The sequence below is a fragment of the Etheostoma cragini genome, chromosome 1 (genome assembly GCF_013103735.1).
Source record: "Etheostoma cragini isolate CJK2018 chromosome 1, CSU_Ecrag_1.0, whole genome shotgun sequence".
Classification (NCBI taxonomy): Eukaryota; Metazoa; Chordata; class Actinopteri; order Perciformes; family Percidae; genus Etheostoma; species Etheostoma cragini.
Window position 1 is genome coordinate 5,366,563 of NC_048407.1, and position 20,143 is coordinate 5,386,705.

The 20,143-nt window shown below is 40.4% G+C and overlaps 1 protein-coding gene across 2 annotated transcripts in view; it reads left to right on the forward strand.

Moving 5' to 3' along the window:
• Nucleotides 1-7,218: 7,218 nt before the first annotated feature.
• Nucleotides 7,219-20,143, forward strand: part of efl1 (elongation factor like GTPase 1) — a 98,920-nt gene continuing 85,995 nt past the window's right edge. The window contains exons 1-8 of one of the 2 annotated variants that reach the window (XM_034867666.1): nt 7,219-7,401; nt 8,291-8,390; nt 9,189-9,256; nt 9,341-9,425; nt 12,701-12,834; nt 14,458-14,595; nt 15,360-15,589; nt 17,146-17,269. In XM_034867666.1, the coding sequence (XP_034723557.1) occupies nt 8,300-8,390; nt 9,189-9,256; nt 9,341-9,425; nt 12,701-12,834; nt 14,458-14,595; nt 15,360-15,589; nt 17,146-17,269 (870 nt within the window). In that variant the 5' untranslated portion in view covers nt 7,219-7,401; nt 8,291-8,299. Of the gene's footprint in view, nt 7,402-7,724; nt 7,744-8,290; nt 8,391-9,188; nt 9,257-9,340; nt 9,426-12,700; nt 12,835-14,457; nt 14,596-15,359; nt 15,590-17,145; nt 17,270-20,143 lie in introns of those variants that run through there. The other variant, XM_034867674.1, reaches the window with a different exon arrangement.

Genomic DNA, 20,143 nt, shown 5'->3' on the forward strand with positions numbered 1-20,143 from the left:
GCTCATCAGATAAACATTCACACACATTCACATTCCGATGCGCAGCATCGGGGGCAACTCGGGGTTCAGTGTCTTGCCTAAGGACACTTTGACATGGGACTGCAGGGTCAGGGATTGAACCACCAACCTTCCAATTGGCAGGCAACCGCTCTACCACTGAGCCACAGCCGCTGGGTTGTTAACTCTGTATGTAGACCTCACGTGAGCCAGGTGTGTGTTTATGACTAGAGAGCAGAAGCACAAACTATTTTTCAATTGCATTCTGTGAGTCAAACGTTTTTGTCTTTGTTTAAAACAAGTTTATTTATGTTGCTGTTGCAGTTATGAAATAAAGAAACAGATCATTGTGACACTACAAAGAAATGCGCTTTGATTTACTGACCACTCCTACAATTAATAGTAATAATAATAATAATAATACATTTTATTTATAATGCCCTTTACATTTCAAATGAAATCTCAAAGTGCTACAGTAGCAAGGAGTTAAAAACAGTTCCAAGAATATAACAAAATCAACAAATAGCAATAAACACCATAAGACTATTCCAAAATTAAAACTATGACTGTTAAAAGGCCTTTTGAAATAGGAATGTCTTTAGGCCCTTCTTAAAAATCTCCACAGTTTGTGGGGCCCTTAGGGTAAGGTGACCAGATTTCTCAGACAAAATCCGGGGACATTTTCAGCTCCGAAGCGTATAAACCTCTAAAACACGTCATGTTTTTACTTTTGTAAAACTTAAAACGGGGACACTAGACCTAGAGCTGTTCTCATTAGGGGCTGAGCCCCCCCAAGGTCTGATCCTAGACCCACCCCTGCTGCTACTTCCTCCGCCAGTCCACTACATCTCAGAGGGGAATGTTTCAAGATAGAAAGTACTAATATTTCAAAATAGAAAGTCCTAATAGTCCAAATATTTCAAGATAGTAAGTCCTAATATTTCAAGATAGAAAGTCCTTATAGTCCTAATATTTCAAAATAGAAAGTCTTAATATTTCAAGATAGAAGGTCTCAATATTTCATAATGTTGTAATGTTTACAGAACTACTGACAGCTTTTGCTTTATTGCTCAAGGCTTGTTTCTGCAACAGCTCCTTGAGAATCAGATACAATAAAAACTATTGAGGACATATTTTCCTTTGACATTGATGTATTAAATGAGATTTCTCCAGTCGGCAGAAACAGGCTACAATGTGAGTTAATAGGATAATTGTCCAGCTTGCATTTACGTTCATAAAAGTGCTTATTTGGCTGCTAACAGACTCAGATTGGTATTCTAAGTGTCTGACAACATTATGGAAAGGATTTCTAAGGAGGTCGACCTTTCTGTTAAAGATTAAGAACCTTTTTAAAACATAAAAGTCCGCGAAATTACGTTCGCTAAACCACCAGACTCCATGTTAATAATCAGTGATTTTAGCATCGTGACACACGGCTTCTAAAACATCTCTGAGCACCGCTGGCTCTGGCTGCCTTGAGCCTGCATGTGTTGGGTGTGCGACCTTTGGCTACTTTTGCTCAGTATTTTCTTTCTTTCATTCCAATTTCGGGTCTGTCAGTGAAAACCGGGGACATTTCCGGGGACAGATTCAGCCGGGGACATGTCGCCAAAATCTGTGACTGTCCCTGGAAACCGGAGACGTCTGGTCACCCTACCTTAGGGTCTCTGGCAGTGCATTCCAGAGCCGTGGGGCGACTGCCTGGAAGGCCCTTTCTCCCATAGTAGAGAGTGTAGTCCTTGGTTGGTGCAGGCAGTAGGTAGAGATAGATGAGTGGAGTTTTCGTGAAGTGGTGTGTGGGGTCAGGAGTTCACTGAGGTAGGCAGGGGCAGTTCCATGTATGCACTGGTGAGTAAGGAGACTGATTTTGTACTGAATTCTGTGTTTAATGGGCAGCCAGTGGAGGGATTTCAGGACCGGAGTGATGTGATCTTATTTGCGCTCCCTTATCAGGACCCGGGCAGCGCAATTCTGAATATGCTGGAGCTTTTGCAGGGTCCTGCCAGGGATCCCGACGAGGAGGGCATTACAGTATTCCAACCCGGAGGAGACAAAAGCATGACTCAACTTCTCAGCATCTGGTTGGGAGAGGGAGGGACAGAGTTTGCTAATGTTTTTGAGGTGGAAGAAGGAGACCTTACAGTGGAGTCATCAGAAGAAAACCTCTTCTAGGGCCTCACCACAGAAATCCCCCCCCCCCTCCTGTGGGTCAGGGTGCAGCCCCCCCCCCCTTAATCACATGCAAAAAAAACCTCAATATTTACAATATAAATCATCTACATATACACACAACATCCTAATGCAGAGGACTTAACATAAAGAAAACAGAATACTATAGTACTACAATAATATTATTATTACATAATATTATATAATTATAATAATATTATATTATTATTATAATGATCATTTGGTATTGATGTCTTATTTCCCATCATTTCTGTTTGTTGAGACTGTAATCTCTCTCTCGCTCTCTCTCTCTTCATATTAAGTGTGTGTGATCAAATTGAGTGTGTGTGTGTGATCATATCAAGTGTGTGTGTGTGTATCTGTGTGTGTGTGTGTCTGTGATCACATCAAGCGTGTGTGTGTGTGTAATCATATTAAGCGTGTGTGTGTGTGTGTGTGATCATATTAAGTGTGTGTGTGTGTCCTCACAGTGACTACAGCAGCACAGAGCATCATCAGCAAGAGCACTGAGCATCTCACTTTGAAGAAGGTGGAGTAGATCCCAAAAGGGGTCCATGTACACTAACACAACTTTCTCTGGTGACACAGTTATAATAATAATCATAAACTACACACCAGTACTCCCCCGCGTCTCCCACTGAGAGATTAGAGATAACCAGGTTTCCATTAGGCCTGCTCATTACATGAAAAGACTCTTCCCTCTGTTCGGTCTGACTTGATGAACCAAGCATGCAGTTTACCCTTTCTCCTATCTTTGCACCTGAGAGTGACATCATCTCCCTCTGAGAAGAGCTCTGCAACAGTGGGGGGGGGGGGGGGGGGGGGGGGGGGGGGGGGGGGGGGGGGGGGGCAAATGTGGGACACACCACCAGGAAATACATGTGCTCTGTCCTTGAGACTTCACAGGTGTACATACCTGAGTGATTTAACATTAGAGATGGAAACACCAGCGAGTAGTTCTGGTCTACTGAAGCATCAGTTTGGTTGTGTGGTCCTAGGGAAAAGTAGTAGTTTTTTATCCGATTGTACTTGCTCCAGCGGGGGGGCTGTTCATCAGTGGAGTCAGCGACGGTGCACGGCAACACGGCGGTCTCCCCCGCTGCGGGGTAGATCATCTTAGACAGGGATCCCAACTGTACTCTGAAACTGCCTACACACTGCTGTTGGTCCATCACCAGACAGCTGTACCATCTAAAGTCTGTTACCGTGGCGTTGGAAACACAAAGATCTGATGAGTTTCTCACCACTTGGTATCATCCTCTAACATCGTCGATCTCTGATGTCGTCTTGTCCCCAAGGTGGGTGTGCCTATGTGTATGCATGTGTGTGTGTGTGTGTGTGTGTGTGTGGAGCATGCTATGAACTCTGCAGGGTGCCCAAACTTTTGCAGACGCCATTTTTTTCTTTTCTGTTATTTTGAAAGTGTAAATGATGGAAATAAAATCTAACTTTTTGTGACATATTGTACAAATGTCTAATCTGTCATTTGATGCCTTTTGGAGATTTTTTTCCATCATTAATACATTTTTTACCTGGGGTGCCCAAACTTTCGAGCCCGATTGTACTAAAGTTTCTAAGATAGTGGCCCAGTACGTCTTCCCCGGCTCCCTCTCTCTCCAGATAAATGCTGCCTTCAGATGGCTGTGAAGAGTCCCTCATTATAGAACTGCCATGACAGACAAAGTGAGTCCGCCTTGTTGTCATAAAACTCCATAACTACTGGATGAAAAAATCATGTAAAATAAAGTTATTGTTGCTGTAATTATTTGAGTTATTGTTGCTGTCACAAAGCATTAACCTTTTACATATTTCTAACCTAATTCGTGTTTCTGTTCATGCCATAACAGCATGTGACATCTCAGGAATGCATTTCATCAAATAGAAATTGTCAGATTTTTCTGGCAACTTTTGGGGCAAAGGATTTTAAAACAAATTGTACAATATGGCATACAAACATTTCCAGAAGGAAATGGGCTGAAAAGTGAATAAAATGTCAACTTCAGAAGTTATCTGACTTCTGGTCAACCAGCACACAGGCAGCCATAGTGACTTAGGGCTCTATTGTATCCAAGGAGTGAAGCCATTAATAAGATGCATGGATATTTTAAAACGTCGCCATAGTCAATCCCAGACCAAAAGCAGCAGGAACAGGCTTAGAAAAAAAAAAAGATCACTAATCCTGCAAGAAAAAACCAAGCCATCCTCATTGTCATTACAAGGCATGTTAGAAGTTTACCTTTTTTTCTGCATTAATAATGAAGCAAAAAAAGCTGGTCACATTTTCAATTGCCATTTATGAAATACAAGTGAAAACAGATATAAATTGGTTATAAATATAGAGACATTAGACTTTCATTTGACCTAATATGTTCTCACTTTAATTGGAGCAGTCTAGATTAAGCACCTTCTTATTTTTACCCTATATAATTTGGGCATGCTTGACAAGCACCAGCCAGAGGTCGCAAACCCACATTGGAAGGGAGAGGGGGGAACCGGTGGATGAAAGACCTCCTTGCTGAATATGCTGACAACTTTCCACAAATCTCCTGTCACCTCAAAGCCAACATCAAGCCCCTCCAAGATGGATCGCTCCTTATGACCAGGTGATGACACTGAAGTATTAGCTGTGGAAGGTAAGTGAGATTAATTAATATAAATCAAACAGTTTGATCATAATATAATCCTAATGGAAAAGTCTTAGTACAAAACTACTTTGTTTGATCCATTCTTAGACTTGCACAGGTCTAAAAAGTCCCGATTTCTGACTATGGGTGAGAGTAGCAGTCAGTCTCAGGGTCCCCCCCCACCCCGGACAACAGGGAAGACCAAGCAGCACGTGTCCGCTGTGCAGTCACAACAGCCTGAGACCGGCCCACAAAGTCTCCGTGCACAACCAAGGGTCAAGATTGCCCCATGGACTCACCTCTCAGTGACTCCCTGTCAGTCATACTCACATTGTATTCAAACAATGTAAATGAGATTTAGGTTTTTTTCACGTTCATGTTGTTTTTAGGTTATAACGATACTATGTACACAGCAATAACCAGATATTTTGTATGCATGTGTGTTGCAGGTGGAGATAGAGGGTTGCAGGGTAGGAAATTCGCACCCGCCACCAGCCAATGGCGGGTACTTTTTCAAAGTGGCGGGTGACTTTTGCCTTGTATACCAGTCACATTGGCGGGTGGATTGTAAAACATTCCTTGTAACTGATTGGACAGCTTTTGTCAAAGAGTGCTGTTGCTAAGTAACAATAACGTATAGTGGAGTGGCGTTGTGTTATTGCTAACGAATCCACAACATTTCTGGATTCTGCTGCTTCATAATAAAATTAATTATGGCATTAGCTGCACTATGGAGTTTTAACAGACACATTCCATCCCTCAACAATTTTTACTGCAGCTTTTCATAAAACTCATTTTCCACCAACCAACATATAGTAGGGGTGCTAGTAGCTCAGTTCCTAAGGAATAGGGTTAGGAACCGGAGGGTCGCCGGTTCAAGTCCCCGTTCGGACCAAAAGTAAGGTGGGGGATTGGTAGCTGGAGAGGTGCCAGTTCACCTCCTGGGCACTGCCTAGGTGCTCTTGAGCAAGGCACTGAACTCCCAACTGCCTTTCCATGGACAGCCCCCTCACTCTGACATCTAACAATTCAGGTCTGTGTGTAATAACAATAGAGTGTAAATTGGAATTTCCCCATGTGTAGGACTAATACATTAAACCAAATATTGAATATGGATGGTTTTTCTAGGAATTTCCTATTAGTTAGAAATGGTCTTACACAGAGAAATTCTGGTCGGATATCCTTGAGTTTATCCGAACTTATTTTACTACTACTCTATTTGTTTTAAGGTCTGTGTGTGGTAGAGCTTAAGACTGTCAAGGAATTTATAATGAATCTTTTGTTTATTTTGCTGAACCTCACATCCATAAATTGAAATAAAAAAATACTTTCACAAATTACGAGTTGTGTTTTGACTTCAGCAGGAATTCACTTGCATTTTCCAAATCGCTTTCCCGATGTGTTCGAGACCACATGAACCCAGCAAGCAAAAATACACAATAAGGTGACTTCTTTTTACATAATTCTATTTAATATCTGCTTCTTGGGACACATTAAGTTACAATAGCAATAAAAGCATGGCTTTTATTGTCTCCACCCCATCCATTATGTTGAGTATGGAACTGATTATGAAACATAAATATCACGCATTTTAAATGAATTTACCACAAGTTTTCCAAAATATGTTCTTCCATCTGGTAACCCATAGCAACCACCGAGCGTCACAGCATTGAGCGACGTGTTGCATTGACTGACATGTGTAAAAAGAAAAGAGCCTTGTTGTTAGAGAATGCATACTTTGTTAAAAGTAGAAAGTGTCAGACTATTTTTGGTGGTGAATCGAATTAATGCGGTTTTCTAGCTTTATTATGACGAAACTGTGTTTAGTTATAATAATGCTACTGTGTTATTCGGTGTATAGTAAACACCAAATAACACTGTAACTGGCAAGCAGGCTAGGCTGTAGTTATGCGTAGCTCCAATGGCGCCATCACTCGCATTTAGCATCCCATTGACTGCCATTCATTTTGGTGACAGTTTGAAAGTGAATAACTTCACATCTGAAGCGTTTCAAGATTCTATTTGTCCGTTGTTTATTTCTAAAGAAGCACAACAATGTATGAAAGGATCCGTTACCTTGTATCTCACGTTATGGCTCCATAGCAAACGTTTTTGTAAAAATAGGCAAACGATTGCGTCATAACCACGCGACTTACCGTCGCATAGTCGACAAATCACCGTACTGTCAGGAGAAGCTCGCAGACAGTTTCGACCTACATCAGCTGTTTAGGTTTAATTACTAACGTTAACTAGCATGTTGATTAGCAATAATTAGCCTGTACCTATGTTATATCCTAACATATAACTATGATCTCCGTCTCTGCTGATTAGTAATTATTGAGATGTTTCTTGGCACAGCTACCAGAAGATTTACAACTTTCAGACAGGTTGCCTACGTCACAACTACGTCGTAAAACTCAGTTGGAGGCTGCGCAGTAACGCCTAGCCATCAGCGGGAAAGTGCTCCTGTTTCCCTTCAACGGTTGTCGTCCAGAACAACTGTTGCTCCATCTCTTTAACTGTCGATTGTTCTCTAGTTTGCGTCATAGTGGGCGTGGCTAATTGTCTCATCATCTTCCGGGAAAACAACGTGAGTTGAGATGTCCACATGTCTTTACGTTATGTGCTTATTCTTACAATATTGTTGTATTTTACTTGAAACAGCAGCGTGGCGCGTGACAGTGGTAGTGTGTGTAGCCTCTAGTAACCAGCTTAGCTCTTATTCTTCTTCCTGGGAGAAGTTTGGTTTCGCTTAGCCACAGTGTTAGCCGACATCACCTGTCACAATTCACAGAGAAACCAGTCTCAGTACCTACTGTCCTGTCTGGTTTCACATGTTGTGTTCAGTGTACTTACGTTAACAAAGTCCACGTTTGAAAACCTGTACTGTACAACCCCCCCGCGCTGCCAACGCTAGCCAACTTCATAGCCAGTAAGCCTGCACTGGAACATAGCTTCATGCTACGTTAACGCTTGTTTTGTCCTCCTGGGTCAAAAAGATTAACACTTGTTTATTGTTTAACCCTTTTTCGTCTTTTGACATTTCCAGCACAATATTATTATTTAATATAACACAACCTTACTACCACTAGTTTTACACTACTTTTTGGAATCCATGGTAACCCTCATTTGTATAGAATTATACCTAATATTTGAGTTAAAAAAGCAGAAATTATGATTTCTTTAGACTAATAGTTCAGATCAGAGTAACATATGTTGAGTGGATGAGTCTTGGTCAGGATGTTGATTTGAAACCATTTCACTTAACACCCAAAATTCAATGAAAGTGACCAATTGTATTTGCAAAGAGCGTTGTATGGACTCCATCAATTTTTATGGTAGTATGGTTAAAAGAAACCCATAGTTAGGAAATAGATATTTTTAAAAGGGGTCAAATTTGACCCGAGGACAACAGGAGGGTTAACGTTACTGTAACGTAGACTAACAACTTGTATATTTTGTGTTGCCGTTTGTTTTAGGTGTTCGCCATGGGACACACCAGCCTGGAGAAGATCATTGCACTGCAGAGAAACCCTGCCAACATTAGAAACCTTTGCATTCTGGCACATGTTGACCATGGTGAGTTCAATGTCTGTATCAGCAACAGCGAGCCCTGATGTTTGCTCACTTATTCAGCTACTGTGGCTATATGGTGGGGGGCGACGACCAATTATCGGCCTATCCAATGTTGTGGCCGATATTTAACTATAAAGTGTGCTAGTTATTTTCTTAATGTGTTTTAACGGAAAGTTGTAACTGTATTTGCATACTGTATCGGTTACAAAAATTGGTCATCGGTTTCCTAAACTACTAAAAATCTGTATCGTATTGGCCTGGAAAAACAGTATCGGTCGATATATAGGACATGGTAAAGCCATATTCCTTTTATTATGCACTCGACTTGCAGTTTACTTGCTTGACGGGTTCAGTACTTCACCGTAATAAATTTGCACATAACACATATTTACATAAATGTAATAACTTCAGTTGTCAGTTGCCAAATCATACAGTAGAACTGCTTAGAAATATATGGCAGTATAAGTAGCTATTGTGCAACATACACCTTATGATAAAAACAGCATTTTTACGTATTGTTCTAGAAATATATTAAAGATTTTGAGAGATTTGATCTAAGAATACAATTATCACAGCATGATTATCTCCAAAATCTATTCCAAATGTGATTCCATACATTTTTTCAATTTGTAGATTTTTTTTAAATATAAAATGTCAAAGTATTAAAAAACTAATATAGTCAAATCTAAGATATTTAACTTAAAATGATATAAAAATATACAAAAGCAGTGCATCTCCAGATTTTAAGATAAATCAAAGGTTATATTTGTCAAAAATGAACTGTTCTTTGCATCTTTGCAGGCAAAACTACTCTGGCTGACTGCTTGGTGGCAAGTAATGGTATCATATCAAGTCGGCTGGCTGGGAAGGTAAGTGGCTAGCAGAGATCGTCTTTATGCTGTTTGGTTGTTCTGTCAATATTTGTGCTCATTTGTGGTGTTTTAATGTCCCAGCTGAGATATCTGGACAGCCGGGAGGATGAACAGATCAGAGGGATCACCATGAAGTCCAGTGCCATCTCCCTGCATTATAGAAATGGTAAGCAAGGTTTTGCCGTCAGCCTCTGTTGTAACTTCAGTGGAATACCTGGACATGATGGCAAGTCATCTTTATTTGTCGGCTATCTACAGGACCTAAAAAATGATGCCATAACATAACCATTATATTGTTTGATGGGGATTTTGGCATATTGACCCGAATTGGGTCACTGTTTTGAGTCACGTAATGGATACATTTTTGGATCAGCACAAAATTAACAAGTTTAAATGATTTATTAAAATGTAATATATCTTTTCACAATTATAATTCATTTCACCATTAAGTTGCTGTTATAGGACAAAAACAGATGAGGAAGCACCATTTAGTTCCGTCCGTGTTGTTTTGTCGACAACAGCAGTGACCAAGTGCGAGTTTGTGTCTTTAGCTGCAGACTGTTGTACATCCCGCTTTTGGATTCCCCAACAGTGAAACACAGTCACGCTTTTACACTGTTTAGCTGTCAGCATCTTAACCGTGTTTAATCCAGCTACTAGCTAGCGGTAGGCTAATGTTACCTGCTGTCAGGCGTGAAGTTAGTGTTAACTAGCGTCACATGCAGCGATGCATCTGTTATCTGTAACGTCGATTCGGAGCATGTGAGAGCAATGCAGTCATTTAAGGTGGCACTGAAATGAGGCAGCGAAATCAACGTTGCTATTCCTTCCGGTAGATACTGTTGGGATTTATAAGTGCTTTGCATAATATTGTGTGAATTATAATCATCAGTTGTGTTCAGTAGGGGTGAGTAAATGTTGCAGTGGAAAAGAACATCAGGCAAGTTTTACAGTTGAAGAGAGAACAACAGACAAAGGAGTAGTCTATAATCCTTGTAATAAATTATGTGCTTACATGGCCTTGTTTGTATCTATCAAAACCAAAAGTTGCTAAGCTTTCTATTGGGAGTGTCTAAAATGTGGGAAGAAGGGGACAGCCGAGGAAGTAGGACAATTGGGTAATCTACTGAAAGAGACTTGTCTCTCTGTATCTCGCCTGCATCTTGTCTCCAGAACGCTCTGTAACAAAGTACACCCGATACTCCAACTACAATTGAGAAGGTCTTCCGTCTTAAAAAAAGAACTTTGGGGCATAATTGTAGCCCATCAATACCGGTTGTGTAGGATCAACAATAGTCTGTTACACCAACAGTCCGGGCTCTTGTTGATGAGGCTGACTGCAGAGGGGAAGACATTTTGTTTATTGTTTAGACTATATTTAATAGCACTCAGGATGATTCTTGGTTGATGACTGTCTTGTATTACTCTATCTAATGTAAAAGAAAGTCCAATTGTAGCCATAAAGTGGTCTTTAGCAACACACCTTTGACTCATATTACTTTAAAACTATTGTCTCTCATGAATTAGCATAGGTCGCTACTGATTATTGTTGGAAGACGGGGCTCAATGTTAAGATTTCTCTTTTTAGTAGTTATCAAATAATGACAAAGACTTAAGTGAAGTACATGTTCCTTTAAAAAATGATACACTTTTACCGACCTTGGACTCAAACTTCGCAAATACGTTGATAGGTGGAATATTTAGGCATGTAGGTTTTCAACTGTATTTTGGCTATTCTAAGGATCTTCCACAGAAGGCTTAGTTTGAGGTAACCTGAACCCACAGTTGAGACTAGATCATGATGTGTTAATTTATTAGAAGTGTCTTACAAAGTAGTAATTTGAAGGTAACTGAGTCACAGAAATGGATGCACTGACGTGTGAGGACAAGAAGAAAAGTATAAAAGGGGAGTTGTTCTGATGTTCAGAGAGACATTTTGGGCACACACTCATGTTCAATAATTGAATAAAGATGCATTTAATCTAAATTCATTTGAGTCGTCATGTGTGAAGTCTCCTACATCATTTCAGGTTATGATTCCCAGATATCAAACATTGTAGATGTTTCATCAACATCCTTTACTGTAAATAGGGCTCTGACGATAAGCTTTTGTCCCAATTCAATTCTTTCGCGATGCATATGTGCTGATTGGATTTGTATTGGGATTCTGGAAGTATAAATAAATTACAAAACGTTTAACATAATTTAATAGGATAATTAGGTTTGGAATTATTTTTATTTATACTTAAATAATTGTTTTATATTACAGAGGGAAAAAAGGTACCGTTGGCTACAGGAACCAAATTCCAGGTAAAAACAAGTCAACGGTACCCAACCCTAGAAATCTTTTCGTTAGGCTGATACTTTTATTCAGTTTGTGGTGCTTTTTTTCGCGTTTTTTTTGTGTGCTGTCATTCGGCTTAGGTGCTGACAAAAACGGCTCGGGTGCTGCACCTATAGTCGCGTTTGAAAGTTTGGCACCACAGGTAAAAATTTGTATTAATGTGCATAAAGAAGCAAAGAAATGATCTCCAAAAGGCATCAAATGTCAAATTAGACATTCGTATGATATGTCACATAAAGTTAGATTTTATTTCCATCATTTACACTCTCAAAATAACAAATAACAAGAAAATGGCGTCTGCTAAAGTTTGGGCACCCTGGAGAGTTAATACCTTGTGCCCCTCCCCCTCCTTTGGCAAGTATCAGAGCTTGGAAACGCTTCTTGTAGCCAGCCAAGAGTCTTTAAATTCTTGTTTGAGGTATCTTCGCCCCTTCTTCCTTGCAAAAGTCTTCCAGTTCTTTGAGATTTCCGGGCTGTCTGTCACACACGGGTCTTTTAAGGTGTATCCAGAGATTTTCAATTATGTTGAGGTCAGGAGATTGTGAAGGCCATGGCAAAACCTTCAGTTTACGCCTCTTGATGTGATCCACCGTGGATTATTTGAGGTGTGTTTAGAATCATTATGCTTAGAAGAAGCCATTGTGCTGATTTTTGGGGCAAGGTCAGATGATTCTGGGCATTTAAAACCTTAAGATTGACATCATCTGGTCTTTCCAGACAATGATTGAGAACAATCCATGACAGTGCCAGGTCTCAGCTTTCCAATGGGGACGGTGCACGCTATAAAGTCTGCAGGGTGCCCAACTTTTGCAGACACCATTTTTTAGTTTTCTGTTATTGTCAAAAAGTAAATGAAGGAAATGAAATCTAACTTTTGGGGCCATATTATACAAATGTCTAATCTGTCATTTGATGCCTTTTGGAGATTTTTCCATCTTTTGCTGGCTTCTTTATGCACAATAATACACATTTTTAGACTTATAATGGTGGGGAAAACCCTGCTTTACATTCAAAGCTGATAAATATTCTGCTGATCAAGTGTGGGGATTTGGAGGAGAAAACTCTGAATAGTGTCTGTGTTCCTTTTGTCCCCTCAGGAGATCAGGACTACCTTCTAAATCTGATCGACTCTCCTGGTCACGTCGACTTCTCCTCAGAGGTTTCCACTGCTGTCCGCCTGTGTGACGGGGCCATTATAGTTGTTGATGCTGTGGAGGGAGTGTGTCCTCAGGTAAACAGTACCGTTGACTTGGCTACCTTCAGACCGCAGGCCCTAAAGCGCCTATATTATCCTAATTTTCAGGTTGATAATTGTATTTTGAGGTTGTACCAGAATAGGGTTACATGGTTTCATTTTCACAAAACACAGAGCAGAGCAAGGCCCCGACGTCAGAATAGCTTCCTGCTACAACAGCTGCAACGGGGAATTTAACCCAAGTTGGTAAAAAAGTGTTTGTTAGCTTGTTAACATTACCAGTTATCTATTCGTTGTAATGAAACCCACGCAACTTCTAGACAAGGCCCGCCCTTCAAAAGCATTCACATTAGGCGTCCATGGTTACGCACCGTAACATAACCTGATTTGTTCAGGTCCTTTCCCCTGGACAATCGGCTATCCTAACCTTAACTACTCGAAGTCACTGCCTAACCCCAATCAATCAAGCTGCTTTGTAGGGCGGGCCTCGCCTGGAAGTTAGGTGGGATCTATAATAACCCGTCACTGACGTTACCACTTAACGTTAGTTACTCCTCTTCATCCCTATTTCGCAAAAGGCTGCAAAGTGATCTCTACATCGCATTTACTCCTTTTCAACATTCCGCGATATCTCCCTCTGACATCTTGTCTTGCAGCTCTTCTAAATTTTAGAAACACCAGCTAGCAGGGCCGTTTTTAGCTTTTTTTGACGTCAGAAAATACATTTGTGCGCCAACCGCATGGTTCAAAAAGGTTGTATGTTTTACTTGTCTTCATTAATTCATAGGTAGTACTGCTCAATTAATCAAATTTTAATCACCATCACGATAGTGACTTCCCACAATCAAATATGCATGATCGAGCGATTTAAATTTTTCAAAAGTGCCATTTCATAGAACGCTCCGTTTTTTTTGCAAAGCCAATCTACCGCTCCGTAAACCACCGTCTGATCATGAGCCAGTCAGAGTTGTTCCCTCATTGCGCAGCGGGTACAAGATAGGACCCATAGTCTCTAATATTTTCAGATGGATTTCAATAAAAAGTTTGATCATGTAATCAGTTTAAAACATTAAAAACAGTTATGTTATTTTTGTTTTAAAAGGCTGCAAAAAATAAAATCTAGAGTGTTTATGTAATTTCATACATTAGCAGTGAAATTAATGAATGCATAATAATTGTGTAATTATTTGTCAGATTATATTAGTACCAACTAAATTTATAATTGCATGCTATTGGATATTGGATTGGATTCTATAGTTGCATCCCTATTTGGAATATTGTCATATTCAGATAAATAGTGGATTATTAGTGTGCATGTAAACATACTCCATGAAATGTCTAGCCTGTCTCTGTCCAACAATTAAAAAAAGTCCACCTACCAGCTCCTCTAAAGCTCACTATTTAGCATGTTATATCTCATCATTTTTTCCCAAAGAAAAATTAAAATGACAAGTTGCCTGTGTGTTTACCTTTTAGACCAGCAGTCAAAATCATAAATTGGCTTGGTGCCACTGCTGGTGTTGTCATCTCAAAGGAGAGCCACAAAGCAGTATTTCTGTAGAAAACACATGCCCATTACACATAGAAATTACATTTCTCTCCATCAGCCTTGCAAAACTGGGTCACAATGATTTGTCTTTCTCTTTGCATTGTGTGCAGACCCAGGCTGTGCTGCGCCAGGCGTGGCTGGAGAACATCAGGCCTGTCCTGGTCATCAACAAGATAGACCGACTCATCCTGGAGCTGAAGCTCACCTCTCAGGAAGCTTACAGCCACCTGCAGAAGATCCTGGAACAGGTAAGAGCTCTCATCTGACACAGGCCGCACTCAGGACATCTTCACTAGGTGTTTTATATACAGAACACTCTCAGTCGCCGTGTTACAGCGCTGCAAAGAAACCTTCCGTTTGTACTTGTTTGTGTTCAGCTGTCTTGAATCGTTTAAGCCTTTGTGTATTTTCTAGGGTTTGACTGATACTGGTTTATCAATGCCGACACCGATACACATTATTAAGGACTAATAAGATAAAAGATAAAAGATAAAAAGATAAAGAACATAGATAAATGAAATCACAAGTATTTTTTATTAAAGAGCCCCTTTATACTCCTTTTTGGCATCATGTTTTTACTGTTGGGGTCTACAAGAATAGGTTTCCATGCTTGGATGTTCAAAAAAAAAATTTTGTTTCTCATGCTGCTCCTGGCCGCACCTCCTCTGTCTGAAACGCTCTATCTGAGCTCTTGTTCCCGCCTTGCTGAAAGGCCGAGTCTGCTCTGATTGGTCAGCTGGCCCACTGTTGTGACTGGTCCATCAAAGTCATATAAGCCACTGTACAGGTGGCCCTTTCTCAAGCAGCACCAATGGGCAGCACATGTGGAAAAACTGGACAGGCTTTCTCCATTAATGATAGAAAAAGTGCTGTCTGTGGAAGTGAGACTTCAATTTTAAGTGAAATGTGTTTTTTTTGTACTTCATCTAGTTGTGGAAACACAAATAAAAAGTTGGAAGTGTTCTGTACAGCTCTGTAACTAAGTGGTTGCTGAGCATGTTCTTCCTCTTAGGTGAACGCGGTGACAGGTGCTTTGTTCACATCCAAAGTGATGGAGGAGCGGGCGGAGAAAGAAAAGAAGGAGGAGGAAGCGGAGGAGGAGAAAGAAAGCGAGCTCCTGACTGGAGATCAGGTTTATGACTGGAGCGCTGGGCTGGAGGAGGCCGACGACTCCCAACTCTACTTCTCCCCCGACCAGGGGAATGTGGTGTTTGCCAGCGCCGTCGATGGCTGGGGCTTCAGGTGAGATTGCGGACTCAGTCTTTAGCTGCATCCATGACTTCGGGGTTTGCACGGTGTATATGGTCTAAAGCATGTGTTGCATATTACGTCTTGCGCAGAATGTACACTCAAGTCACTGCACTTTTTTGACTTAACTTGGGGCCTTTTCTGCCAAAGGTTGGCCATCTGGTTGGTGTGCCAGAGCCCTTGGTGAAATTGAGTGTGCCCCCCTTTGGTCCAAAGTGTCAGATAAAGGGGCTACGAGCAAGCACGGAGACATTTTTGCTCAACACATTGTTTTTTAATGTATTCTCTGAATCACCAGAGGGCATACAAACAAAGAAGAAGAGACAGGAAGTAAAGGGAAGCAGGCTGCCTGACAACAGTAGTAAACACATCCATTTTAAATACCCACGTACTGCCAAACATCCCATTTATCTACTCTAGTCATTAACCTGACTGTCCTTTCTTTTCCAAATGGACACTCGTGTCTGACTGTAACACTGTTAAGAACACACAGTCAGCCTGCGGTGAGCTCATTGTATGGCTTGCATCCTGGGAACACTGCTGCAACCAATAACCTAGCTCACGTGACAGCACGGCTCCTCAGATGCAGAGATTGGTTTTTAAAACCGCAGAGGCAGTTTCACTGGAGACTGCTGATGGCACAATGTATGACTATTTTATTATTTAGTATTTAGCAACTAGTTTGTGTTTATTTCAGTTTTTTTAAATGTCTTTGTAATGTATCATAAACTGGAAGGATAATGTGGCTCATGTGTTGACCTATGACCCAGTAACTTCAATCAATACCCCAAAATCCATCTCATTGTTTATTCATTCAATATTTTTAAAAATATGGAATGCCATTTGATCCAATATTAAATAAATACATGAAAAAATAAATTTGCCTATGAAATCCTGTTTATTTATGTTATTATTAATAGAATAAAATTGACACACCTGAAAACATTTTTACACGTCCACTAGATGGTGCTGTCCATTTAGATTTAATCTACAGTATTTTACAGTCTCTACATGATTCCAGAAGCATCAGATACCAAAACAAATCAAAGTGTTACCTAAAACGACCTTTTACTTTTCTCCAGTTGAGGAATTTCAAAGTAAAATACTTTTTCCTTACATTTTATTACATGGCTTCATACCATGTGTTCCACTACCACAGTGGCATAAAGTCTCCGTGCTGTACTGGCAGTTCGGTGGACGCCAGGCAGTGATGAGGACACAAAGGCTGGCTGAGGGTAGCTGTGTCTCTGTGATCTTTAAATAAACCGATCAAGTGTCAGAGGAGACGGCTGAGTCATTGCTGCCTCTGGACCCAAGAAACCCGTTCGTCGTCTATAGCAAAAGAATAGGAGGATAAGATCCAGACAACATGTTCACCCTGATCCTGTTCAGTACTCTCATCAAAGCTCACCTTTATTCAAAGCTGCCAATAAGCCCGGTTAAATTTGCAGCATAGCTTGCAATAAGATGAATGCCTTTCCGTTGTCTGTGATAACCTGCATAGAAAATGTAAACGGAGGGCTAAGAGTTTGATTTTTTGTGTTTCCTAGCATCCAGCAGTTTGCCCACATCTACAGCCAGAAAATGGGTATCAAGGCAGAGGTGCTGCTCAAAACCCTATGGGGGGATTTTTACCTCAACGCTAAAGCAAAGAAGATCATGAAAGGAGCTCAGGTAATGTAACCATGAGTCATTGTAGGTCTTTTTAAAAACATGTATTTTCAATCTTTCCCCCATGCTCCTTTGTCCTATTGGACACATTCTGTAACTGCCAAAGAAAGAAATCCAAGGTTTACCGAATCCTTCAACTGTTAATGCTACTGCTTGGCTGGTGATTTTAGACGTATGCTGTTCACTGCAATGGGAGCGCACACCGTTGGACAGTTTTGCTTTTAATAACTTTTTAGTGGTAATGTCTTTAGATGATACAGACGGAATTTGAAGTTGATCGAATGAAATTTCTCGGTGTAATTCATTAGCACCTTGACTTTAGGCGTATTTCCTGTTGCCAACAAGTGCCGCTATGACCTTGAGTAAATATCTGTCTATTGATGTCCTCAGGGTTGGACTCTTATAAATCCTGTACATTTTTTAGCCTATTGGGCAGTGTTCACTAGAGTTACACCCACATCTTGTTTCGTTGGCAAAACTCACAAAATGGCCGCCACTCCACGGCCATGCCCCATGACGAAAGTAAAAAAAAAAAAAAGGTCAATTGTCAAATTGGATTGATGCGACCGCTAATTTTGTTGAGTTTCTGTGTATGTTAAGCCCCTCAACAAGGCAATTAATTTGCAGAAAAAAATAAGAATTCTTTTCTTTTTTTCTTCTTCAGTTTCAATAGAGCCTTTGCCGCTGTCAGAAATAAGACTATTATCTACTAGCACACTTTATAACATTCCCAAGGCAACAGGGGGAAATTGCTGCTCTCATCTCTCTCATTTTTCAACCTTCTGCTAAGATGTGTGACTTTTTTGCAACAAAATTATTTTAATTATTTTGCACGGAAATCGGCAATTTATGTGACGAAAGTGCGGTGTATTTAAAAAATGCATACCACATATAAATATGCGGACTTTGACTGATTATGCATTGAATTATGCGATCGCATAATCACGTTTTTCTGGAGGGACTGAGAATGACTGTCTAAGCCAGGGAAGAAATAGATAGAGACAACAAAACGGAATGAATCAGAGAAGCGGAAGGAAAGTGTGTCCGGTTCTCTTTATTTATATATTCAACCAGTACAACACGTCCTGCTTTGTAGACGTGGTCCTTGTTTATATATTTTATACTGTCCACCCAGTACACGTCCTGTTCTGTAGACATGGTCCTTATCTATTTATTCATGTTGTACCAGTCCAATATGACAGTCAGTTGAAAAAAACATTGTGTTGTAAAAAAACTTGTTTAATTTGTTATGAATCTATTTTAATGCGTTTTCCAGTAACTTTTGTAATTTTACGCATGTTTTAAATATCAAAATAGACATTGCAATATTTATGACCAATATGGCAATATTGCATTTTGTCAATATCGTGCAACCCTATTCCAATACCATGCATTATTTGCAAACATGAAAAGTACAAGGTTCAGACACACAGCAGGAAAAGGGTAAAAGAAGAAAAACTAATCGTGTGACACACTCCATGCCGGGAAATTGCTTCTCGCCGCTGAAGGGAGATGGGAGAAGGAATGAGTCTCTCCTTCTCCTTATCTGAGACAGGGACTTTTTGGCTAGTGAAGCAGGCAAGGTATCAAGCTGCAGTACACAGAAGGAGTCTTGAGTGTATGTGAGACATTCCTCGTCCTGTATATCGTGGCTGGAAGATGGTAGGACATTTCTATGGAGTGGACTGGATGACACTTCCGCCAGCTCCAGAGGCCATACTGGAACATGTGCACTGTTCGTTTTAAAAATAATTGTGTTAAGGGTAGCTGCTCATGTAAACTGCATTAGCTGCCACATGCAAACCTCTGTCAGTGTGCAAACTGTGACAATAAGTTACTTGAAGATGACTAGGCCACATGGCTTGATCCTCCTCTTTGGGGAGCGATGCGTTTGAGTGTTGGCTACTCCTGCAGAAGTAAATCTGTATGACATGTTTATGTACATTATAACTCTGCTCTGTTTGATAGCCTATGTTCTTTGATAGTTATACGTCTTATTTCTATAATGTGCAGTTCTAACTTGTTTGGATGATTGTAGTTTCGTTGAGCTCTTAGCTCTCCGGTTGGAGTATTGGCTACCTACTGACCCTTTATTGTTATGTCAGGTAACTGATAATTAAATATGTCTTAAACATCTCCAAGTTCATGTTTGCCTTGAGTTTTTGGCAAACATTTGCAACCACTTTGAGGGAATTATCCACGGACATACAGTGGAGCTGTAGCCAATGTGAGCTGGACAAAGTGTTACCGTTACAATGAAATGTTCACAACAAATCGTTCAAATTGAAGTTGTCACTCCCCGATGTGAGAAGAGTGCAGATTTGAGTCTCAGATGTAAACGGTTTACAGCCTAACGCGTCATACCCGATGAGAGCTGAGTCAGACCTGCTCTGGTTGAGTGCAGGTGTTAGTTGCACATGCTCAGATTTAAACGGTTTACGGCATAATGTGTCATACTGAAATTGGTTAAATGAAATAATGAACTTTTCTAATTCCAAACAATAACAGAAGATCGAAGTCAATTCGAAAACGTTTTAGCTATCGATGATTGTTTGATTGCTAACGTTGGCCCATAACGCCATTCCAGTAACAGCCTTTGTTGTGTTTGATTGCTAGCTTGTAGCTAAGCTAGCAGTCAATTCAAAAACGTTGTAGCTATCTATGATTGTTTGGTTGCTAACGTTAGCTCAAAACGCCATTCCAGTGACAGCCATTGTTGTTTGATGCTAACATGTAGCTAGCAATGAACCAACTTTATTTTGTAGGCCCTTTTTTACTGTGTTGACATTACAGAAGTCTGTCATTAGCATCTTATAGGCTACTTGTCGCAAAGTGACTAATGCGCAACTCACATCTTCACTCGTCGTAAAGTGACAC